Source organism: Protopterus annectens, chromosome 11.part0, assembly GCF_019279795.1.
Source record: "Protopterus annectens isolate FY-2018-M chromosome 11.part0, PAN1.0, whole genome shotgun sequence".
NCBI classification, from domain to species: domain Eukaryota; kingdom Metazoa; phylum Chordata; order Ceratodontiformes; family Protopteridae; genus Protopterus; species Protopterus annectens.
The window spans coordinates 984,629,337-984,656,731 of NC_056745.1; the positions used below are offsets into that span (position 1 = coordinate 984,629,337).

At 38.4% G+C, this 27,395-nt stretch overlaps 1 protein-coding gene across 2 annotated transcripts in view; it reads left to right on the forward strand.

Moving 5' to 3' along the window:
- The window catches only part of PCLO (piccolo presynaptic cytomatrix protein), a 2,606,742-nt gene that overhangs the window by 2,358,303 nt on the left and 221,044 nt on the right, over window positions 1–27,395 (forward strand). For both annotated transcript variants that reach the window (XM_044088356.1, XM_044088355.1), the window contains exon 20: window positions 25,461–25,611. In XM_044088356.1, the coding sequence (XP_043944291.1) occupies window positions 25,461–25,611 (151 nt within the window). The remainder of the gene's footprint in view (window positions 1–25,460; window positions 25,612–27,395) is intronic.

Consider the following 27,395-nt stretch of genomic DNA (forward strand, 5'->3'; position numbering starts at 1 on the left):
AGTAATCCTTTGCAATCCTGCACTTCCTTTTTCCCCCATACTTATTTTTCTTCTGGCTGCCTGAGTTATAATTTCAGCATGTCTTTACAGTTTTCCTTTCAGTGTTTGTATCATTTTCATTTCTGTCTGTTGCAGTAATATGCCCTTAAAACTGGCTTATCCAACATACTCCCAGATTAATAACATCAATCCCGACATTTTTCTTTCTCTCCAAACATCTTACCAGCATTTTCTAAAACTTACTGTTCATGTATCAAACTAGACAGACCCTGCAGCAGTGTTCTCAGTTCTGAGACTGCAATTTCCACCATGTTGGAAGTGTCTGAGCCCAGCAGAAGCCGTTTGCTGCCACCCATTGATTCAAACCAAAAAGAATAGGGGAATTTCCCCAGTGCCCAATCCAGATTTCCCCTAGTTCATATAAATACCGCCTGGGGTCTCCCATGAAAAGAGGATGCCTGCTTGGTGGGACTTACGCAGTCAGCAAAGGATAAATATATAAACAAAATAAATATGTATGTGATCTAAACTAGAATAATTTTAAATAACACCACTTTGCCTGAATCTGTATTAACTCTGTGCGAGTCATCACTGAATTGTCATCATTTTACCTGCATTGTCATGGCGATATTGGCTTCAGTGAAACAATACAACCCTCTACTCTGCAAGCTTACTAATAAGTTTAATATTTTAATTTAAAATGCTTTCTGTCACTGTGATTACTTTAAAAAATGAGTACAATATAAACTAAAACTATAAAACAGAACCTGTTCAAGCCAGCTGTTCTGTTGGTTTTATTGCTGGCTGTCACATATTCACCGAGGTTCAGTAATAAGCCTTAGCTATTGGATGACCTGCTGATGGGAATGAAAGACTGAGTGGTAATGGTGATTCCCCTTCTTTGGAGAGAGGGACAGATGAGGATTCATTCACTCTGCTAGCAACATGCAGGCTGAGCGTAAGAGGAGGCACTGCAAAGACTGGAAGGCTAAGTGCATGAAGGTTTTGCCATGATGCGAGCTGTGTCAGTGCTTGCCTTGGTTTAAGGGGAATGAATGGACCAAATGACCGAGAAAAGGTCTGATGGGCAGCAAGAAGAATGAGCAAAAAGTTAAAAGAACATATGAGAGTCCTGATGTTGTCTGCTGCTTCAATAATTAAAGATGTAACTGGCTGATATGGCATGGAAAGTAATGTTGTATAAAGCAGATTCAAGCTGAGCAACAGCATCGATCTGTCATGCATGTACAGCGTTGTAAAGTATCATAATGAAAAAACATGTAACCCAGTGCATGTTTCAATACATTGCTAGTAAATAAACTTAGAACAGCAGACACATATGTCATTCCTTCCTCATCAGTACATGATTGCCAACACAAGGAGTAGCTTCAAAAGTAAATCACCTATCCTCTGCATGTTTAAATTACTTATGTTGTACAGTAAAGGTCAGGCAGTAAAAAAATGTTCTTGAGTAACACCTGATAATCACCAGCGGACATAAGGTAATCTACCAACAGGTATCAGTGTTGCAACTGTAGAGTTAAGCCTGATACTTTTACACACAAACTGTTCGAGTACCATTAACTTGCTTGAGTCACGGAATTCTCACCTTCAGCAATGAGTTTAAACAAGTGCTTTTTTGCAGATAAGCACCCCACACCCCCACCCCATCCCCCAAAAATGAGACTGTGCCTCCACACCCTTGGACTATACATATACTAATTATGAGGCTACACAAACTCATACAATACATATTTACAAACATAGTCAATGTAATTGAGTTTTTCCCACTTGAATGCCCACGTGGGCAATCAGCAGCAAGCACATAAACCATTAGCAGCCCAACCTTGGTTAAGTTATAATACATTGTGTGATTAACTATGGTTACTGTGGCCTTCATTATGCAATGTACCCTTGTATTTAAGTCTGTCCTGAGAACAGTTTCTGTACAATTCCAGCACTCCATGTCCATTTATCTTTCTCCTGTACCACTTGTGCTAAAAGCAACTCGTTAGCTCGATTTCATTATATGAATCACATTAATTGCATCACTGCATACTTAACATAATACAAACAGATGTTTTAAGTGATTGCACAGTATGATTATAAGTGCCAGGAACAACAAATTGTGTACAGAGTGGTGAAAAGCACCAGTAAAATCCAAAACCCCCACTCGAAAGTAGCCAGAAACTGGACTCAGTAATTCCAATGTAACAAACGTTTTATTCCACACACAAGTAAGAAAATCAATAAAACACAGTCATGCACTTTCGTCATCCAAGACTTCTTCAGAACTGTGTAAAACTTCAGTACAACAACTTATATAAGTAATTACTCCCCCATTTAACCCACTAATTAAGTTTTAAAGCCCTACACTTTTTTTAAAAAAATAAGGTATAAATGTACATATAAATAATAAATATTAAATATTAATATCTGATTATAAAAAACTAGATTTAAAATACGTAATGAAACTGAATGTGACTAATGCAAAAGGTAATGTTTGACAAAGTGATGTATTAGTTCTCTAAATACTATAACTTAGTTGCCCTATGTTTCACCTCAGGTTTAATACAAATATGGTCATTGATACCAGGGGCTACAGTGGCATTCAGACGTATTTGCCATCGCATTTTGGCCCTGTCCAGTTTATTAGTCCAATCACCCCCTCTGGTATCCATACCTACCACCTCCAAAATACCAAAATGAAAAAAATGGTTGGGGTTAATGTTAATATGCCTAAATAATGCATTGTTTTCATCACTTTTCTTGATACTATATAGGTGCTCATAAATTCTTCTCCGGAACCTCCTTTCCATCTTACCTGTATAGAAATCATGACAACCCTGACATACAGCAATGTAAACTACTCCGTTGGTATTACAGGATCCTGTGGCTAACCTTACTTCAAAATCATTGGAACCTATATGTACAGTAGGGGTTGAAATAATGTGTTTACAATAATCGCATACCCTACATTTTATAGTTCCTTTCATTTTCTTGTTTTTACTCTCAATAGGATGTTCTAACAAACTTTTCAAATTCCTATTTGTCCTGTAGGAAAAAATTGGTTTGTCACCTAAAACAGCCATCAGTTCTTGATTAACTTTAAATAGTATCCAATTTTTATTTATCATTTCTCTAATGGAATTGGAAGTACCCCCATAAGTCAGAACCATAGAGTATGAAAAATCATTGGTTTGTTGGTGAGTAACTTCAACATCCTTATTCTGGTTGACCCCAAGTAAAGGTTTGTATCTATTACTCCATTCACTTGTAACTTGGTCACTAATAGTAACCACAAAATTCAACGGGTACCCCCTAGCTACAAACATTTTAGTCAGTTTATCCATTTCTGATTTTACTGTATCAGAATCAGAACACATTCTGGCTATACGGCCCATCTGACCTTTCACTATGTTCCTCTTTACAAAATGGGGGTGACTACTCTGGAACTCAAGGTAATCATTCGAAAAAGTGTGTTTTCGGTAGACACTTGAGCGAAAACACTTTCTACTTGGATCCTTCCAAAGACACACATCCAGGTAGTTTATCCTGAAATTGCCACTGTTCCCATTAAACTTAAAATAGTCACAAATGTTATTCAAAAAGTTTAAGAAGTTGGTGTGTTTATCCCCTATTTCTCAGGGGATAAAAAGACCTTCCAAGAACCTTAGGTACACCACCCAAAAGTCCTTAAATGGACTTTTAAAACTGTACTCACTTTCCCAATGGTACATAACTAAATTTGCAAACAGTGGAGCACAACTATTGCCCATTGCTATACCGTTTGTCTGGAGGAAGAATACACCACCAAAACTAAAAAAATTGTTCATCAAAATAATTTCCATTAAGACCATAATGAAATTTACCAAGGAGTTCCCCAAGTTAGTTTTATCAACTGACATCTCATGAAAAAGTTCTAATCCTATATCATGGGGTATAGAAGTGAATAAGTCCACAACATCGACTGTTGAAAAACTAACTTCCTCACTATAATGTTCTTCCTTTATCCAACCCAAAAAATCCCAAGAATCTGTTAACAAATGGTCTTTGTGAGCTAAAGATTTCCTAACCACCCGATCAACAAAACCCCCTAGTGAGTATGTAATACTATTTTGACAAGAAATTATGAGTCGGTATGGGGGGGTCATAAATACTTTTGTGGGTCTTCAGAATACTGAAGACCACCGGAATTGTTGGATGTTCATTATGCAAAAATTGGTAGGTCTCTTCGTTAATTACTCCCTGAAACAGAGTCCTCAAGTGTCATTTTAATTTTCCTGTGAGAAATGTGTATTTCGTTTCTAGAAACACACTGGTATTTATTATCATCTTGTAACATACCAAAAACTTTATTATTATAATCTTTAGTGTTGACTATAGCCATCCCCCCACCCTTATCCGGCTTCATAAATCTCAAACTAGGCTTGCTTCTTAGTTCTTCCAGCAGTTCATTTTCTTTCTTTGTCAAATTAAACTGTTTAGGTCTATGCTGATTCAACATTTGATGTATCTCCTGGGAACATATCTTATCGAAAGTCCCGATAAGAGGGTGTAAAGGTGGATTGTAACAACTCTTCTTTTTTAATTTGTTCTTTCCATTAGATAAAGGGTCATCCCTAAACAGATATTTCAGGTTCATCTTTCTAGTGTAAATTTTAAGTTCCGTTAAAGTACTGCAAACATCTTCCTTCCTAGAAGGTATAAATTTTATCCCTTTCATCAAAAGTGAAAAAAAAATCTTTGCTGACATCAATACCTGCATAGTTAAAAATATTAAACCCCTGATATGTAAGGAGGAGACCCCCAAATGAAGTAGTAATCACATCTTTTTCAGTCACTATTGGGTTACCCTTAGTAATAGTGTCTAGTGGTAACTGTTCTTCCTCCATTGCTTTTGATTCCTGTAGGTGTTCACCCTTCCTCCTCCCTGTGGTCCTAAAAAAGCATTGTTGTCATTCCTGTAATTATTCTTATTTTGTAGTCTTTCTTACCTCCTTAAAGGGGGATATTCTTGGTCATATAAAGTGTCCCTACCGCCTTCCCTTTGAGTGGAGTCCAGTCCAATATTAAAATTTTCGACCCTCTGATTAATTACATTGTCGTCCCCCACTTCAGTGCAAGCCTTAGGTAGAGGGGACTTTTGGGTGGTGTACCTAAGGTTCTTGGACGATCATTTTGTCCTCTGAAAAGAAGGGTATAAACACACCAACTTCTTAAACTTTTTGAATAACATTTGTGACTATTTTAAGTTTACTGGGAACAGTGGCAATTCCAGGATAAACTACCTGGATGTGTGTCTTTGGAAGAATCCAAGTAGAAAGTGTTTTCAGTCAAGTGTCTACCGAAAACCTACTTTTTCGAATGATTACCTTGAGTTCCAGAGTAGTCACCCCCATTTTGTAAAGAAGAACATAGTGAAAGGTCAGATGGTCCATATAGCCAGAATGTGTTCTGATTTTGATACAGTAAAGTCAGAAATGGATAAACTGACTAAAATGTTTGTAGCTAGGGGGTACCTGTTGAATTTTGTGGTTACTATTAGTGACCAAGTTACAAGTGAATGGGGTAATTGATACAAACCTTTACTTGGGGTCAACCAGAATAAGCAGGTTGAAGTTACCCACCAACAAACCAATGATTTTTCATACTCTATGGTTCTGACTTATGGGGCTACTTCCAATTCCATTAGAGAAATGATAAAGAAAAATTGGGTACTATTTAAAGTTAATCAAGAACTGATGGCTGTTTTAGGTGTCGAACCAACTTTTTCCTACAGGACAAATAGGAATTTGAAAAGTTTGTTAGAACATCCTATTGAGAGTAAAAACAAGAAAATGAAGGGAACTATAAAATGTGGGGCATGCGATTATTGTAAGCACATTATTTCAACCCCTAATGTACGTATAGGTTCCAATGATTTTGAAGTAAGGTTAGCCACAGGATCCTGTAATACCAACGGAGTAGTTTACATTGCTGTATGTCAGGGTTGTCATGATTTCTATATAGGTAAGATGGAAAGGAGGTTCCGGAGAAGAATTTATGAGCACCTATATAGTATAAAGAAAAGTGATGAAAACAATGCATTATTTAGGCATATTAACATTAACCACAACCATTTTTTTCATTTTGGTATTTTGGTGGTGGTAGGTATGGATACCAGAGGGGGTGACTGGACTAATAAACTGGACAGGGCCGAAATGCGATGGCAAATACGTCTGAATGCCACTGTAGCCGCTGGTATCAATGACCATATTTGTATTAAACCCGAGTTGAAACATAGGGCAACCAAGTTATAGTATTTAGAGAACTAACACATCACTTTGTCAAACATTACCTTTTGAATTAGTCACATTCAGTTTCATTACGTATTTTAAATCTAGTTTTTTACAATCAGCTATTAATATTTAATATTTATTATTTATAAATACATTTATACCTTATTTTTTTAAAAAAAGGTGTAGGGCTTTAAGACTTAATTAGTGGGTTAAATGGGGGAGTGATTACTTATATAAGCTGTTGTACTGAAGTTTTACACAGTTCTGAAGAAGCCTTAGATGACGAAAGTGCCTGACTGTGTTTTTTATTGATTTTCTTACTTGTGTGTAGAATAAAACTTTTGTTACATTGGAATTAATGAGTCCCGTTTCTGGCTACTTTCGAGTGAGGGTTTTGGATTTTACAGTATGATTATGAATACAGTCTCATAATAACAATCCTAACGAAGCATTAATAAAATTCAGCTGGTGTAGCATCATATTGCCCACAGTTCACTGCGTAAATGTACATACTTATATAGACAATATGAGCAAATCTGAAAATAAGCCTAAAACAACAAACCCTTTCTAAATCATAGTAAATAGAAATATCATAAAAATAATAAAAATTTGGAATATGTACATTTCTGGTGTTTGATATGTCAGATACCTTGTACAGGGAATATATTCTGTAAATACTCTTTTTATGAAAGTTCTTCGCATCCACTATGCAAAATATGTTACATCAAATACCAGAACCTCATTTATTATATATTACTCTCACACATCTGTGCGGGCGGCCACAATGGTGCAGCGGTTAGCGTTGCCGCCTCACAGCAAGAGGTTCTCCGTTCGATCCTCGGCTGGGGTGCCTTCTGTGCGCAGTCTGCATGTCCTCCTTGAGGTTGTGTGGGTTTCCTCTGGGTGCTCCGGTTTCCTCCCTCATCCCAAAGACATGCTGTAGGTGGATTTGGATACTCTAAATTGGCCCTAGATATGAGTGTGTGCGTATATGTGCCTTCTGTGGAAGGTTGGGCGCCAGGCTGGCAACTCAACACTGTAAAACTCCACTGCCAATCATGAGCAGACAGACCCCTAACTGGGAAAAGCCAAACGAAGAAGACTCTTACATATCTGTGCATATATATATATATATATATATATAAAAACACATGTATTAATGTCTGATTGCACATGCATGTATGTGTGTCTGCACAGCTATCATCAGTGTGTGTGTGTTTAATATATATATATATATATATATATATATATATATATATATATATATATATATATACATATGCACACACACACACACACACACACACACACACACACACACACACACACACACACACACACACACACACATGGGTCCCTATCAGATTATGGATGTTTTAAAACTTCGAAAGACATATCATTGGGACCATATGATCAAAGTTTTGAAGCTTCGAACGTTTTGAATGGAGATCGAGGTACAGCACAAAATGGGCAATCTACCTTTTTCTGCAATGTAGTGTAATATAAGATTTGGTATATTTAATTAGTAGGGTGTGGGGGGTGCAGGAGGGCTTGCCGCCTGCAAAAATGCTAACAATAGATTTTTTTGTTTTATATATATATATATATATATATATATATATATATATATATATATATATTTTTTTTTTTAATGTTTAAAGTTCCGAAACTTTGATCATATGGTCTTCACCATATTAATTTCAAAGTTTCCGAACTCTGTTACTCTGACAGACACACACACACACACACACACACACACACACACACACACACACACACACATATATATATGTGTGTGTGTGTGTGTGTGTGTGTGTGTGCATATACATATATATATATATATATATATATATATATATATATATATATATATACACACACACACATATAGCAAATAAGACTTCTTGTGAAGTCCTCCAAAGCAAACTACGAATCCAAATTAACTTCCTTTTCTAAGGACAACCATAAGATGTTCTTTAGTTACATCCATAACCTAAAAGAAAAGAGCTAGATTTGTACTGAACTGGTAGTTAATGATACCACATATACTGAGCCTGTGGACATAGCTAACCTGTTAGCTGACAAGTACTGTGAAAACTTCACTCCTCTGTCTCCACCGCACGTATCCCATGACATTCATACTACCTGTCCTCTATCTTGTATCCCTAAAGAGCAGGTTGTAAATGCCCTCTCTAAAGTCAAAACCACAGCATCTATGGGACCTTATAACATCCCAGGATGCTTCCTACATGGGCTCAAACAAGAATTAGCAACACCATTGGATGCCTAACTCCAAAACTTGACCCTACTCAACTTGGATTTGTCAAAGGGAGATCATGCCTATTAAATCTGGTGGACTTCTTTGAGACAGTCACCAAGGCCCTGGATGAGGAGAAATCTGTGCATACAGCCTACCTAGAGTTAGCCAATACTTTTGACACTATTGACCACTCCGGCATCATTGACAAACTCAACTAGCTAAGTATCACCACTTATATCATTAGATGGGTAACTAACTGGCTCACTGATAGAACCCTGATAGACAAAATAGGAGAATCCACCTCCAACAGCAAACCTGTAATCAGTGGTATTCCACAGGGATCAGTCCTGAGACTTCTGCTGTTTGGAATGTATTTCTTTCAAGTACAAGCTAAAACTAAAGGTCTGTGGCTGACAAAGTTTGCTGATGACTGCAAACTGTGAGCAGTCATAGAATCTCCAAATGATGTCAACATCCTACAAGAGGGTCTTACACAAACAAGTGATTGGTGCCAAAGCCATGACCTTAAATTCAGCACAAAAAAATGTATTATCATCCCTTTTGGAAAGAGCTATGTTCCTGCTAACTACCATATCAATAACAAACACTCTAGGTATGCACTCAGTGGTGAGAGACCTTGGCTCACAGGTTGAGAGCAACCTTACCTTTGATCACCATATCTCCACAGTAGTAAGAAGGGGATTCTATATTGCTCATCTCATAATTAAGGGCATTGCGTACAAATAAAAAGAAGTTATAATCTCCCTGTACTCTTCCTTCATCAGGCCAATAATTGAGTACAATGCCCCTTTTGATATGTACCTTTCCAAGCACCTGTAGCAGTTGCTAAAAATGTACAAATCCTAGATTATATTCAAAATAAAAATGATTTTGTAACTATAGTTTTGCTGCCCTTAGTTTGAGAACAGGTAAAATAGATATGTTCTCATTTAGACCATGGTAGCAGGATGCATTCAGTTTTAATTGCCAGAATAGATGTTCTTCGTGTTTCACTGTTGCAGTCATCACATTTGGGTTATCCCTGCCAGGGTAGCCCTCAGTCGGCCCGAATACTAGAGGGATAGTATTTCTGCGTCGGTTGCTGTCTCTTCAGGACTGACGTCAGGTCATCAGTGGTATAAAAACAGGCAGCTGGTGCCATTATATCAGTCTTTCTTGGCAAGGAGCCCAAAGCAGAAGCAGTTTGCATGAGTGTCGGTCAAATGCTACCTGAGTTTTTCATTTTTGAATTGAGCTAAAGTCTTCTAATGCTAAGTACCCCATTGGGGATCCTTTTTTCTTGCTCTAACCGATGTCAGAAAAAGTTAATAATTGTCTCGCCTGTGGAAAGCAAATAACACACCGAGAATTTCATTCCTACTGCGTCACTTGTCTAGGCCCAGACCACGACATCCCCCGCTGTCACTTTTGTGCTTTGTTCATCACCAGAACTATACGTCATTGGGCCCTTATTTTAGCTAGATATTTTCGCTCTCAGTCCTTGACTTCCGATATGGCTTTGGAGACATCTGATAACCGATCTTCTGAAAAAATGTAAGAATAAAGATAGAGACAGACCACACAGGTCCAAAACTGCCAATGAAGCTTTCGTTAAGCTAGTCATCAGTTCTCCCGTCCTCAGTGAGGCACTTTCACAGCCCCTGATGCCCACTTCTGTGGATTTGCAAGCCGCTACTGAGACCCTTTTGGAGTCTGGTATGCCATGAGATTCTTCTTCGACTAAGGATCCTGCAGATGTCTCTACCTTGGATGGGTCCGGAGCCACTGAGAAGGCACCGGCTTCCGAGGAAGTACTTTGCACTACCGATACTCGACACAGACCAATGACTTCTGTTGCATCTAAGTTCTTTCAAAAACTACCGAGTTTCTAAGGCCCACGGTACAAAATACACCCAAAAAAACGACGACCCAAGCTCAGGCCCCTGCTTCCTTGCCTCAGTCTCAAATGCTTAAAATGGCAGAAGACCTTATAATCTTTATCAGGGGAAGCCAGGCTACCCCTTCCAAAAGAAAAAGAGACTTGTCCCTGTAGTTTTATCTGAACAAGAGTCCGATGACTCTGATGCATCTGAATGTGAAGATATGCAACCCCTCTCTACTTATGAGGATTCTGATGCAGAGGAACTCATCCCTTCAGCCTCCCCACCCGAGAACTTTTTTTTGGGGAAACCCTACATACTTTAAGGGAACATTTCCAATGGGAATGTCAGGACTATCCTCAGTCAAAAAAGAGACTCAGGGAATTCTTAGATCTTCGACTGCACAGATGTCTGGCCATTCCTCCTGTCCTGGATGTTGTGGATGATGTCTTTATGGAATCCAGTCTGACCCCTGACACCCACCCTCCTGCTCCCAGGAAACTTCACAGGTACTATTGAGTCCCTGACTTTCACAAATTTCTTTTCAAAAATCCTACTTCTGACCCCTAGGTCATCTCTCAAGGACCTAAAGGAATCAAAGCAAATTCAACTAAGAATCCCACCCCCTCAGATAGGGATTCCCGAGCATTAGACAGATGGGGTAAAAAAGTATACACCTCTGCTATTCTTGCTATTAGAGCATTAAATTGTCAGATCCATATGCTGAAATATCAGCAGCATTCCATGGAACTCCTCAAACAAAAAATATCTTCTTTCCCTGCTTGTGCAGAAAATAAAGAGTTACAAGAGTTAATGCATTCTGCAAGTCAAGTGACTAAGCATACCTTATAATGTGGTTTTGATGCCCTAGAAGCATCTTGCAGGGCAGCAGTTACTAATTCTGTACTTAGAAGACATGCTTGGCTTAAGGAACAGACCTTGCCAGATCATGTCAAATCCAAATTAATGGACGCATCCTTGCACAAAGACAACTTATTTGGCACTAATTCAGAAAAGGTCCTAAAAAGGATGGAAGAAAAAGCTAAATCTATGCAGACAGTTAAGGACTTCTTACAGGTCCAGCCACAGAGGTTCAGTAGGTATTGCCCCTCCAAGTACTGGCCCTTTCCTGCCTCCTCCAGGTCAGCTCAGCCCAGACCCAGGGGAAGCAGGCCCCCAGACAACAGCCCCAGGGAACACAGAGATCTAAGCAATCGAGTTCCTCTTATTGAAAACCAGGGAGTGCTAAGCCACCCCTTATGGTAAAAGCTCACAATGACTTTACACTTCTACCCCCTCCCACTGCCCACCTGCACTTGCCCCTAGGAGGAAAAATCTCCTTCCACACAAGCAACTGGGCCACCATTACCAATGACCGCTGGGTCCTCTACATAGTGTCCCAGGGATACAAATTTTATTTTCACACTCTGCCAACCGCAAAAGTTTCCCAGATCTATCCCCAAACCAGTGGGCAGAGGCCAAAAAAGCAAGTCCTTTCCCTCCTCCCTATAAGGGCAATAGAGCATGTTTCTGCAGAACAGACAGGCCAAGGTTTCTACTCCAGACTCTTCCTGGTACCCAGAAAAGAGGGCACATGGTGCCCCATCCTCGACCTATCCATTCTAAACACCTTTCTGGTGATACCAAAATTCAAAATGGTCACCCTCCAGCAGCTTCTTTCTATGCTTTCCAAGGATGCTTGGTTAGCCACCCTAGACCTAAAAGAGGCCTACCTACACATCACAGTCAGAGAATCATGCAGGAAATACCTATGTTTTAGAGCAGGATCACTGCACTTTCAGTTCTCTGCACTTCCCTTTGGCTTATCCACTGCTCCCAGAGTTTTCACAAAATGTCTGGCTCCCACCATTGCTTTTTGCAGGCAAAGAAATATTCAAATTTATCCATACTTAGATGACTGTTTGATTCAGGCAGACAGTCAGGAAAAGCTGCTAAAGCACCTGACCTTTGTAAAGGACCTACTGACCTCCCTGGGGAATACTATCAATGAAAAGAAATCAAAACTGGTACCCACTCAAAAAAAATTGTATTCCTGGGAGCAAGCCTGGACACAGCATCCCAGATGGCATTCCTTATACCAGAAAAACAAACCTACCTGACAACCTACTTCTCTTAACTATCCACCAGAACCCAGTTATCCACAAGGAAAATCCTGCAAGCTCTAGGGTTCATGGCTTCTTTCATTCTACTAATTTCATGTGCCAGACTGCATATGAGGAAACTACAATGGTACCTGAAAAGCCTTTTGTGTCAGCACTCTCAAGACTTGGAAACTCTTATACCAATGATATTTTGTCTAAGGAAAGATTTTCTTTGGTCGGCAGCACCATGCTACCACAACAAGGGACTTCCCTTCTCACTACCCCACGCCGCCCAGACCCTCACCACAGATGCATCAGACTATGCCTGGGGTGGACTCCTGGATGGCAGGTGCATTTATGGCCAATGGAGCCCAAATCAAATACATCTGCCCATCAACCAAAGAGAGATGCTAGCTGTTCAGCATGCCCTGACAGCTTTCAGACCCCTACTCTCCCTGGGGCCTCTGCTGATCAAAACAGACAACACCAATGGTGATGTGGTACATCAACAAGCAGGGAGGGACTCACTCTTATCCTATGTGCAGGCTCGCCATGACCCTTTGGCACACGGCTGCAGCCATGCAACAACACCTGTTAGCACAATTCCTGCCAGGTTCTCTAAACTCTCTGGCAGATAACCTAAGCAGAGACCTGCTAGATCCACACGAGTGGCAGCTAGACCAAAGAACCTTCATCCTGGTAACCCAGAAATGGGGCTCCCTGAAGATAGACCTCTTTGCCTCCCACTCCAGTCACCAGCTCAACAAATTCTGTACCAGGGAATCTCACAGCAAGGCCTGGAAAGTGGATGCTGTATCCTTCCATTGGGTAAACCTCTTCGTCTATGCATTTCCCCCTCTACCACTCATTTCAAGGGTACTGATCAAAATAAGGGAGGAAAAAACGAGGACAATCCTGATTGCCCCAGACTGACCATGGCAGCACTGGTACCCACTACTGTACAGCCTGTCACCCCTGCCACCATGGCATCTACCTCAGATCCCAACACTCCTGACCCAGAGGAATGGAGAATTCATGCATCCCAAATTGCAGACCCTCAATCTGGCAGCCTGGCTTATTCCCTGACCTCTCCTCAAGCTGCAAGTCTAAGCAAACAAGTTCTAGATGTCATATGTGAGGCCAGACACCCCAGCACTAGAAAGTCTTATGCTGAAAAGTGGAAAAGGTTTTGCACCTGGATCCAGGCTAAGGAAGCCAGAATGGCACAGCCCACCCTACCTCTCATCCTGGGTTACCTGGCAGACCTACTATACAAGGGTCTATCCTTCTCTTCTATTAAAATTCATGCCTCTGCCATCTCAGCCACCCCTTTTCTCGCACCCTCTCATCAAACAGTTCCTAAGAGAGGCTAACAACTTGAGGCCACTCAGAAGAGCTCCTACCCCCACTTGGGACCTAAACTTTGTGTTGGAAAAGCTCACCCTGCTCCCCTTTGAACCTGCAGCTTCAGCAGAGGTAAATTGCTCTCTTGGAAGACAGACTTGCTTCTGGCCATCACTTCAGCTAGAAGAGTGTCAGAGCTACAGGCACTTATGGCTGTAGAGCCATTCATCATTTTCCATGCTGACAGGGTCTCTTTCAGGACTAACCCATCCTTCATGCCAAAAGTGGTGTCCAGTGTGGCTCTCAACCATTCCATCCATTTGCCCACTTTTTTTTTCTCTAACCCACAAAACAAGGGGTAAAGGATTCTGCACTCTCTAGATGTGCACAGACAGCGTAGATTCTACCTATACAGGACTAAATCTTTTAGAAAAACTGATCAATTGCTAGTCAGCTTCACTGCAGGAGCAGAGGGCAAGACCATATACACACAAACAATTTCCAAATGGATAGCACATTGCATCCATTTCTGCTACAAACATCACGGAAAACCTCACCCCAAGGGGGTCAGGTCACATTCCACCAGAGCAACTTCCTCCTCTGCAGCTTTCCTCAGAGGGGTCCCCATCAGGGACATCCTGGAGGCTGCAACATGGACTTCTGTTTATACCTTCATCAAGCATTACCACCTGCCTATCTTCTCCAAAGCTAGGGCAGGCTTTGCCACTGCAGTCTTGCAGGGCATCCTAGCCAGCCCCCAGTCTTTTTGACTGACTGCACCCTTTTCTTCAGCTTTGGGAATCAACCCAAATGTGATGACTGTAACAGTGAAACAAGAAGAACATAGTACAGTAGTATACACTTACATAAATGTAGATGTCCGAGTGTATTCACTGTTGCAGTCTGGTTTCCCTCCTCCATCCCCCTTATCTCTCTCTCTCCTTACAAGGAATTTTTGGTATTTACTTCCTACTGGTGGTGTTCTTCCACCATAACCTAGTTCCTTATGGGGGGCTCCTGACATTTAGGGCAAGAAAAACTGATGTAATGGCGTCAGCTGCCTGTTTTTATACTACTGACGACTTGACGTCAGTCCTGAATCGACAGCAACTGACGCAGAAATATTACGCCTCTGGTATTTGGGCCGACTGAAGGCTACCCTGGCAGGGATAACTCAAATGTGATGACTGCAACAGTGAATACACTCGAACATCTACATTTATGGTAAGTGTGCACAACTGTACTTTCTCTATACTCAGTTTTGGTTCCCCAGAAACCACCTATGCTGTTGAAGGAAACTATTTCCAGTATCCCAAATAAGAACTTTGAAATTTGGTACATGCCTGTGTTTGTTTAAACATCTTTTTTTTATTTTGTGTATAATTTAGGATTTGTATATTTTTAGCAAGCACTTTATATTAACACATGTTTTAACTATATGTTTTGAAACCAGAAACACAAATTTTATTTTGTCAACTTTTACCTTTGCACAACTTCCTTTTGGTACTCATGCCAGTACTTTAGTTTTATTATATTGTTTATTATTTTGTGTACAATCCAGGACTTTGTAGATTTTTAGCAAGCATTTTATACTAATGTATGTTTTAATCATGTGTTTAGAAACCAGAAACACAAATTTTATTTTGTCAGCTCTGAGCTTTGCACAGGATGTCCTCTTGATATTTATACTAGCACTTTTATGTTTCAATGGTTCTGATGAAGTCCTATATTGAGGATAAAAGTGCTTAACTGTTATAATTAAGTTGCTTTGTAAGATTTTTACAGTTTTCTGTGGATTTTATTAAATATCTTCATACTACATTAAAGTATTTTATTTTAGGTTCTGGTCCTTCAGACTACAGGAACCTTTGTGTGGATGTTCTTAGTTATTTCTGATAATGTGTCAAAATATTCAGTGGTCATCTCTGACATTTCATGATTGCCTTCCAAGATGCATATAGCAGTATAGTCAGGCTGTGGCTATTTACATCAGTCTTATGACCCTGCAGTAGTACACTCAAAGTTACTTCCTTTTATAGTAACACATGCATAAAAGGTGTAAACCATTTGCTTGCTGAGAACTTCTTAGTTGTGTTATGTTTTCTCAAGGTAGCAAATGTCATATAAACAGTGCACATTTCAGTCCTAGCCTTTGGAGTAATTTAGCTTAATTAATATTTACAAGCTCTTTAAACTTTGGTCAACATCTACTGATTTATGGACAAACTTCTCCATGGGTTGTTTTCTGTAGGCCATATGTGTGTTTTGTACAAAGGCACACCTGGTTTCCAGAATACATATTTGAACACAGTGTTCCATATGAACACAGCTGGTCATGCTGATCATTGTCTACATAGTATTATGGTAAGCATAGAGAAGATTATCCATCTCATTTAGCAGGAGCCTGCCACTGAAATGTTCACAGTTTTCTTGAATATGTACTGAAGTTTTTTAGCCTTTCCATTTGTGACTGTCATGTGAAGAGCAGTCATACAATGTTTAATTCTGGCTTCATAAATGGCTTCATTTCTTGTTATGGTATTTACAGAACTTTACTGTGTTTCCTCAAGAAGTAATATCTCGGAAACTGCTTGCTCATATTAGAGTGAAAACAGTGATTCCAGGAGACCACTGTACACTGTTTTGTTAAGTTTCTCCCTTCCTAAATGTTGCTGTGGAGTTAATCTATAGATATAGGTATAGACATAGATATTAAGTATTAGATATAGGTTCATAGGTTCATAGGTATAAGTACTAGGCTGGCTGCCCTTGTAGACCATTTTAAGCCTAACCAGCTTCCCTTTTTGTGCATATAATAACCTATTTGGTTATAGACTGACCTTACCCATCCAATGGCCGATAATTGTATATTACCCCTAATGAGAATAACTGTGATGATATCATAAATAATCTAAGGAGACCCTTGCATGGGTTAAAGTATTTAGGACCTGCTTCTGTCCTTTAGTAATACAGGGGGAAGTGCTGGGTTAAAATACCTGTTTCTCATTCATAGATCCAAATGAACAGGGATGAGCTTTGAAAGTGGATGGGGACTCAGTTCCAGAGCAGTGGCATCAAACTTTGAGATATACCTGTCCCTCCAAACCATTCTGTTGATGTTGCAGGAAAGGTTTAGATCACTGTTTCTGATGCCACTTGACTTGCTAATGTGCATCAGTAATAGGTTGGAGGATGCCTTGCATGCCAGACACAAGTCACCTCTTAACAGTCTGTAGGATACAGAGTATAGTGACAGAGTTTTGAGTCAGTCCATGTAGAACGTGTTGTTTAGGCCTTGTATCTTTCTGATAAGGCATCTCTGTGGGCATTCTAGTTATTACATGTGTCTGGATAGATACATGCCAAGGAGGCATAAGATTCTCTGACTGGCATAATGAAGGCTAAGCAGAGGGGGCCAATGACATCCCTAGATCTAACACAATACTTTTTGTTTTAAACTGTGCCATATAGAAGGACTTTCTTACAGCTATGTATTTATCTTGGTCAAGAGTTAGGTCATTGTCATAGGTTCATAGGTATTTACTAGGCTAATGACCACAAGGGCCTTTTTAATCCTAGCCATGCATCCCGAATCTCTGACAAGTTATGACACCCTTTATAAGTGTAAGCATGGGCCTGAGAGATAAACCATTTGCAGGTTACCTGTTTGCATTAGCGACATAGGTGCCAAACCAGGGATAAATTTCCAGTTTCCCATCCAATTTTCTAAGTTGCACTTGAATTGGGTTAGGGAGGAACTCTGCTTCACATGGATGGGGAGCCTGTTCTATAGATAGGGTAGTCTCTGGGATACATACCTCTCTCTCCAGCAGGTCCTATTTATATCACAGGCAAAGTTTAAGTCTTTAGAATGGTAATTCTGGTACTGTTTGTTTTGTGGAAATGCAGGAGGTCCATCAGAGTGGGGTCTGACAATGCCCTGTATGCCAGGCATAGATCTCCCTTCAAAAGCCTGTAGGAGACAGAATACAGGGATAGGGCCTCGAGGATGTCAGCATAGGACATAATACTTACTCCCTGTATTCTTTTAGTAAGGACCCTCTGTGGACGTTCCTGTTGTTGGATATGTCTGGTTAGGTACATACCAAATGGGGCATTGTACTCAATGAATGGTCTGATGAATGTTAAATACAGTGGAACAATTACTTCTTTGGACTTAGATGCCATACCATTGTTCATAAGTTGCGCAACATAGAATGATTTCCTCACCACTATAGACACATGATGATTAAAGGCTAGATTACTATCTATGTGTGTCCCTAGGTCCCTGACTGCTGGTTCAACTCTAACGGGTGTGTTGTCAATATGATAGTTACTGGGGATGAATGACTTCCCAAAGGATACTATTATGTATTTCATGCCATTTAGTTTTAATCCATGGCTCTGACACCAGTTGTTTGTCTGTGTCAGCCCCTCCTGGAGAACATTTGTGTCAGTATGAGATTCAATGACAGCTCCTAATTTGCAGTCATCTGCAAATGTAGTCAGCCAGAGACCACTGACATTGGCCTTGACTTCTGAGAAGTAAATGCCAAAAAGGAGCAGTCCAAGGACCGATCTCCGAGGGACTCCACTTGTGACTGGCCTCTTTGTAAAGGTGGACTCCCCAATTCTAACTTCCTGGGTCCTGTCGGTGAGCCAGTTGACTATCCACTGGGTTACATATGGGTTTGTACCTAACCTCTTGAGTTTGTCAACAATGCCTGAGTGGGGTATTGTGTCAGATGCCTTGGCCAAGTCAAGGTAGGCAGTGCGAACAATTTTGCCCTCATCCATTGCTTTGCTGACCTTCTCAAAGAAGTCCACCAGGTTGAGTAGGCAATGCTCTGCCCTTGACGAAACCAAACTGGGTTGGGTCCAGTATCTGGAGGTTTACTATATCTCTATTGATCATCTCCATGATAATTCTTTCCATGGCTTTACATACAAGACTAGTGAGACTTACGGGTCTCTAGTTAACAGGGTCTGTAGATGGCCCACCTTTTTGCAGAGGGATGACTGCTGCCTTTCTCCATTCATGAGGCATAAAGCCTGTTTGAAGGCTACAGTTAAAATAGTAATTCCTGAGGCCCTGATATGTCATGTTTCATGCTATTTAGAAGGCATCATGGGATATTGTCTGGGCCCATTGATGCAGTGCTCTTGGTCTTAGAGGTAGCATTAAGGACATGTTCCCTAGTGATAGTAGGGGGAGTTATATTTGATGATATTTCCTGAGGAAAGGCGGAGGGGGAGAGTGGAGTAAAGCTGGAGCTGAAGTTATCAGCTAGCAGGTTTGCTGTATCTTCTGGCTCAGTATAAGTGGCTCCATTTGCAATGAGCTCTGCACACAATTGTGTATTGCCTTTGAGATTGTGGACATAGCTAAAGACTGCTTTGTGGTTGTCCTTGGCTTGGGAGGCCAAACTTACCTCAAATTTGGCTTTGGCAGACTTTAATTTTCCTCCGAGTTGTTTGTTTAGTTTGGTGAGAGTTATTTTATCCTCCTGGGTGCTGCAACTCCTAATTTTTTCCATGATTTTCTTCCTCCTGTTATACATCCAATTGATTTTGTGATTCCACCAGGGTGGCTTGTTTTTTGAGTTAGTTCTGTACTTCTTCCCAGTGGGTACTGCTGCCTCTATACAGCTATTAACATGCTTGTACGGGGTTTCTGTGAACAGTTCTGCATATGTAGACATGTTCTCAGGGTTTATAGGGGATTGAAATGTTACCAAGTTCTCACTTAATAGCAGGAGGTTAGCCTTAGAATAGTTCCAGAATATTCCTGGTTTAGCTGGGGGTCCAGGTTTTATTTTTACTTCAAAGGAGACCATTTTGTGGTCTGACCTTACCAGGGAAGGCATTACAGTAGGGGGTGTGCAGCACTCTCCCATATTAGTGAGGACCAGATCCAGTATGGTTGCACCCCTGGTTGGTGTATTGACTATCAGTTTCAGTTATAGTGGAGTAGTTTAAAGTACCATGAAATATATAGTATTGGTTGGTGTTAATTATTAATAATATAAATTTTCATATAATTTTCTGGGTTTTAGAGGTCAACTAAACTATATAAAGGAGGTGGTATTGATTTATGGTATGGTGATTTGAACATAGAGCAGCTCAGCAGCATTGTTGTTTGACCAGCCTTAAAGTATATTTTTTTTTTTATTTTTTAGAGACACACCACCCCTCCCTCCCCTGTGTGCATAAGTTCCCAAATCCTGAGCAACTGGATCAACTCTAAGGGGGTGTATTGTCAATGTGGTAGTCCACTAGGGTAGATGACTTCCCAAAGGATACAATAATGCATTTTTTTGGCATTTAGTTTCATGCAGTCACTGGGGGGATTCAAATACTGCTGCTAGCTTGCAGTCATCTGCAAACTTAACCAGCCAGAGCACTTTGGTATGTAGAAAAAACTCCGACAAGAGGTTGAAAGGACAGGCACATTGAAGTATAAGGATATTAACAACAAATCATTGAAAAGTGCCCTTTCTAAACATGTCTGTAGTAATACTCTAGAACACACCTTTAGATTTCAAGTGATTCAAAGGAATTTTCCCAATATTACAAGGGGCGATATTAGAAATAAAACTGAAGAGTTTGAAAGTCGGTGGATTATTAGGCTTAGAGCAGATAATATGCCAGGGCTGAACGATAGGGTATCCATCAAGCCAATTTTAAAAGGTAGACCGTTAAGGTAATGAGCTGTATATGTATGTATGTATGTATATATTTTTTAAGTCTAGTTGTAGTTTCATTGATTATTTAGCTTGGCACTACTATATTGCCTGGTTTATTTATTGTTTTGTATTTTACATGTTTGTATCTTTAAGTAAATAGATAAGACGTTGTCCATTGAGATGTCTGAATGGAAGGTAGTTTAAGTATGTACGCTACCTCTAGAATTTATTTATTTGCATTTTTTATATTTCATATGGATGTCTTTACATGAGCTTAGATTCCTTGTAATTTTTCATTATCTATGAAATTTTTAAAATTATAGATGTTTAGTAGACTTAATTTATATGTTTTTTAATGTATTTGTATGATATCTTGTTAATAAGTTAAGTATTTTATTTATTAGCTTAAATGATGGATTTTACAGTGTACTTTGATAAGTATGTCTGTTTTAATAATGGTGTTTTGGTGTTTGCGCTTTAATTGTAGGAGCACATTTATTTGTTACGCACGATGTTAATTGAAAGTAGAAATGATGTCATTGCATTATAAACTATTTAAGGTGTTCTCTATACTAATGGATTTTTGTATTGGCCTGATGAAGCCTTAAACGGTGAAACCGCTTGCCTTTATATTAAACATTTTGTTTATATAATTGTTGCCTGGAGTATATCTTCTGATAACTGAAGACTTTCTACTTTTGGATTGGTATACGTGGTTGAGACGAACTGTGACTGTAGCTTGTTAGTTGGAGCTTATTGTTCTGCCGTCTCCAGTGTTTGGTTTATGTTTCTTCTTTTTGGAGATTATTACAGCAGCTATCTATCATTGGTTTTAAATAAAATAAGTGGTGAATGACATCAGGAGAATTACAGATTGTAAGTAAAGAAGATTAACATTTGTGAGTTTGTGATGTGACTGTAAACAATAATTCTGCAAGTTCTAGTACCCAAAACTAACCTGAAAGAAAACTTCATTTGCAGGGGAGGGAGCAATTCTGTCTGCTCCCTAACCAGCCCCCCCCCACTTAAGTATACATATACATATATATATATATATATAGGCCTATGTTAAAATAAATCTGAACAATTAAAATAAAGAAACCTCACAACACCGACCATCAAAACATCAAAGGGGTAAGCATTACTGCACAGAACATTTTGCAGGGTTGCAAGCCCTCCTGCATTACCTAGACCACTTGCTAATTATATATTCTACCTCCAAGACAGTACCACAGCTGGTGATGGGCATGATCACAAACCCAGCTGCACTGCGAACTTGCATAATTACTTATCCACCTGTTCGATGTTCTGACGTTCAGTGTTGTGAGGTTTTGTTATTTTGACTGTTCAGCATTCCAGTCTCATTTTCACATCTGATAAGTTGGAAGTTTGTTATTTTAACATGGACCCATATATATGTCATATCAGTGAAATAAATGACAAATTCCAGGTGTACTGAAATTTTACTTTTAGTTAATTTGTTTTTCAGTAGTGGGATACACAGAAAAAATTCTCTATCAGTTGTCATGTTCTATTATGTCTAATAGCTAGCAAACTTTGCTGTAAATGATCACACATTTTCATAAACAACATCTAACATAAGAATAACTTAAGCACTGTCAAAAGTTTGAAGTTCAAATTCTTCAAATACTTCTTTGAGATCTTTGCAACATCTAAATGATTTTTCATGTGGCATATTTTATATTACAACAATATAAGGTCCCAATTCCTAAACACTTGTTCTCAGTGTAAATGACGTGCCTCAGTTCCAAAAACGTGCTGTCAGTATAAGTGATAGAGAGATAGACCTTACATCATATTAAGTCACATACACTGAGAGCAAGTCCTTTGGAATCTGACACTATATGTCCTCCTGAATATCTCGGTGCCCACTTTGTGCTTACTTTGTTAACCACTACTGAAACGTTTATTAATTTAAATGTTACATATTTTATAAATAACTGAAATCTCTCAAAATATGCTGCCCAGTAACTTGCACAAATTCCATGGTACCATGAAAAGCATTAATATGTTCATCCTGCTCTGACATTTTTAAACATTATTTTCAACTATATGGATTTTTCTTGACTTTTTAGGTGCATCTGTCACTTTCAGATCAGTAAACAAGACAATGGGTACTACTCTGGCCAGAAAAAGTAATCTTTGCACCAGGCTTATAAAATCTGCCTTTGCTTCAGAGACCATTGCCACTTTTAAGCACCCATCAATTATTTTTAATACTTTCACATGAATTTATACTTGAATAAGCACATTGTTTTCATCAATCAGTTTTCACCTTTTAATATAGAAAGTTATTGTATGTCTACTAAAATGACAACGTGTACCCTTAAACAAAAAGCACTTAATAATCCTTCCTTGAATATAGCATTACATTTAAGATATATACATACATATATATACACACACACATATATATATATATGTGTGTATATATATATATATATATATATATATATATATATATATATATATATATATACATACTCATATGGGTATGTGGGGCTTGCTGAGAAGTTTGTACTTTTGCTGTTTCGGATACTTGTGTTTGGTGTTTTGGCTCCTCTGTGTCTTGACATCCAGGATTTAGTAATGGATACTGTCATTTCAAACTGGAAGAAGTATGGGCACACTGTTAGAAGTCATGCTATATGTCATTTAAAGATAGATGTTCATAACTCAAGACCCCATTGCATAAGCTTCTTTGTAAATTAAGCATTTTTCATTTTTTTTCCTTGAGTGCAGGCCCTTTTGCCCTTCTCTTTGCGAAACGTACTTACTCAAGCACCTACTCTGCCATTTTATTCATTTTATTTATTTTATATTTGTTAACCGGGCTGGTCCAACTGGATATATTTCCATTTTCAGTAGAGGCCCGGGGAGAAAAGCTCCACAGTAACATTTATTTATTTTAAATTTGTAACCAGTTAGGCCCTTTTGGATCACAACCTGGGCTGGTATCAGTAGGAGCCACATTTACAGAGATTTTACTACAGGCAAGACTTATTGAAGAAACTTTATTTACAGATTTGGCTGCTGTCACAAGTTATTTTCTCTAGAGTTTGTTGCCACAAGTTGCAAAGTTATATAAGGAGACATTTCACAATCAGTTGGCAAATAGTCAGCACAATGTTTATTTCTTATAACATAGGTGCACTATAAATTGTTTCTTGTCTTTTTTTGGCTGAAATATGCTGCCTTCTGCAATCAGAGATGATTTAGTACACATCAGCTTGCTTTGTGTGCATTTTATATATTTGCACAATATGGCATTTTATATATTTGCACAATATGGCATTATACTTACATTCATACATAGTGGGAGGTTGGCATAATGGTTAAGGTGTTTACCTTACATACACAAGGTACAGGGTTTGATTTTCACAGGGAGTAATTGGCTAGGCTTAAAATGGCCCACAAGGTCACTTAGCCTTGTATGAACCTATGTTCATATGTGTGTAACATATGTGTACTCAGGGCTTCTTCACATGCATTCTTTACTTAACATAACACAGGAATATAATAGTGCTTTAAGACGGGAATATGCACACCTGTCTACATTTGCTTCAGTTTGCATAATCAATATGGAAACGTTAACATTTTTGTATATCACATCTGTAGCATTTTGACAAAGGGTTTTATAAACATACACAAGCATACACATTTGTGGGGATTCTTTTGCCACATGGTGTTGTTAACAGTATTAACTAGTATCACTTTCAGTGATAGTGGAAAAGAAAAGAAATACATTTTTAATAAAAAGTATGTGTGTACTGATTATGGTCAGATGGAAGTCGTCTTAACTGAAGAAGGAAAAGTAGGTAGAACTCTTAAAAAAGCAGTCAATTCTACTTTTAATTGTACTTTTTGAATCATCACAGTGCATTTTCAGCCATGTCATGAAAGCTGATAAATTTTAAAATACAAGTACATTTGTTTTACTGATTCATCACAAAGTTGTTCTTTGATAGAAGTATCTTAATTTTCTTTTCTGACAGTCTGTTTTTCTTACTTAACTTACTACACCTTTGCTAAACATAGTTCAGCTGGATTTGACTTCTAATCACAGATTTTCTATCTGGTGAATTTTACTAGGAAGTTATACCTCAGATCCATTCTGGAATCAGTCCTGGGGCGTCAAAGTCAGCCTTTGCCAATCATCAAATGAGGTTCAAAACCCCAGACTGAAAGCTAACATAGCTCCACAGTCCTTACTTTCTTATACTTTTGTGACTCACCACTCCTTAATAATGTTTAGTGATATGCTTCCCACTAATGCTTTTGCTTGCTGAGCACAATATTCACTGCATAGCTCTGTAGCACTGCTTTGCATGGACTTCTTATACACTGCACATTGCAAATAGAGGACACCTATCACAGCAGTATTTTGCATGTCTGTTGCACACAAGCATAGATTTATGCAGTAAAATGTGCATTTGTATTGAAAATCTAAGAGGATAAAGGTTATTTATATTCAGATATTGAGGCTTATGTTAATAAAAGTAGATAAAATGCATACAGTAAGCATCAGTGTCCTGAATACTGTGTTAAATGTTTATGCATACTAAATATTACTGAAAAAACTGCCTTCTATAAAATAAAATTGTCCTGTGAGCTAGATTAAAGTAGATTAAATATTTGTATAAATCAGTTTACTCATTGTTTAAGTATTTTACTGAGGAAAGGTATTTGCCACCTATATTGCTTGGAACCTGTATAAACGTAAGATAAAATATTGTGACAACTTAAATTCACATACAGCTCTATATTATTTTACCTTAAATAAATTACTTTTGTGGATATTTTTTTTCTTAAATAATGTACTGACTTCACATTCCCACATTTTCTTTTTATTTTTCATATTGTTGTGTTCTTTTCTTCCCTTTTAGCAAAGACTACTACCGCTACTACTACTCAGCGAACAACAGAGTCATCTGTTTCTACGATATCATCAGTCAGCAGTACAGGAAGTGGGTACAGTGTCGACAGTGAAGGCAGCAATACGTCCGGGGATAACAGTATCATTCCCGCTCTTCGACTGTAAGCCTTACTCTTTCTTAAGGGTTTATATATTATTTATAGGTGACCAGATCAGCTTATCCAGAAAGGATGGAGATAGGCAAATTAGAAGGATCAAGTTTGCCCTAATTAATGTCAGAATCAATCATTGTTCATTTTAAATAATAGCACAATAGTAATTATGTCTGATGTAAAGGTCAGTAGAAAGGTTAAAAAAAAGTTGGTGTTAAAAACTTAGGTGCAGTTCATTTAATCATGTGTTCCCTATCGAAGGCCCTGTTTGTTTTCTTCATGATTATATTTCAGTTCTACCATATCCATAAACTGTTTATATACATTACAGTGTGATGTTTTATGCAGTGTAGTCCAATATTCACTATTTTTTGTGTTTTTGGTGATGAGCAATATTTTATAATACTGTTAATGTCTTAGTGGTACCTACCATATCAACAAAATCTTATTTTTCATTCTCTTTCATTACCTTGTAATGCCCTTTGTATCCCACTAATATGACAAGGCTACTCTTCATCATATCAGGTTCTTTATCACTGTATTTCCATACCTGAGCAGTGCTGTGACTCATTGATTTCTTAGTCTGTCTCTGGTGAGACTGTCACATATTCCTTTTCAATGAATTACAGGGTAGTTTGTTAACAATTTATTAAAATCTCTTTCATTATGCATTAAGCATTTCCCCCAAAGATGGAAAGTTCTCATTTAATCCTCTGAGTAACCCATCCAGTCATCTGCAGTGGGAAGTTAATACTTCACAATGCTCGCCTGGGTGGATTTCATTAGTTTTGTAACATCCAGTCTGTACTACTGGCCCACATGTGTCAGCATTTAACCAATAAAAGCAGGCTGAATAGTTTAAAATGGGCCAACAAGCAATGGATGAATGTGAAATGGCAAGAAGTGTTTTGTTCCATTAAAATTTTTAACTTGATTAACCCATTGGTGGTGTTATTTTATACAACTTCACCTTCAAAGAAACTTCTTCATCTGAATAGGAAATGTAATTATGACAATTAAAACTGAGGAAATGTGTTTTATATTTGATAACCCACTGAGCTATTTTCAATTTAGTAACACAAAATTATGGCAACATTCTAAAGCAGTTCTCAAAAAGTCTGAATCATTTGTGACATTCCTGGATTATTGCTAAGTTAGTGTACAGAGAGTAATTCTTTCCATCTTTATTTGCCTACTGTGTGACTGTGAGCAAGTCACTTAACCAGACAGTGCTCACAGGTCACCCCTTAAAAGGGCCAGATGTGTCCAAAGTTTATATATATGTGTGTGTGTGTGTGTGTGTGTGTGTGTGTGTGTGTGTGTGTGTGTGTGTGTGTGTGTGTGTGTGTATATATATCTATATCTATCTGTATATATATATATATGTGTGTGTGTGTGTGTGTGTGTGTGTGTGTGTGTGTATATATATATATGTGTAAATATATATATATATATATATATATATAAATCTGTATATATATAAATCTGTATATATATATATATATATATATATATATATAAATATAGACAGATAACTTTGTTGATTCTGATTTTATTCTTTTCTGCTTTCCACATTTAAGATTTTTTCATATTTTAAAGAAAGTCATGCCTTAAAATTCAAGCTTAACAAATGTGTATGTGTCTGTGTATGCCTGTATGTATGTATCTGTGTTTGTGTGTGTAGTTATACAGATATATGAAAAATCCTACAGTTTAGAGTTGCGCACCACTGGTCCAAGAACTACAGTCAGAACTTATATTCATAGGTAGGTACTAGGCTATCTGCCTGAAGG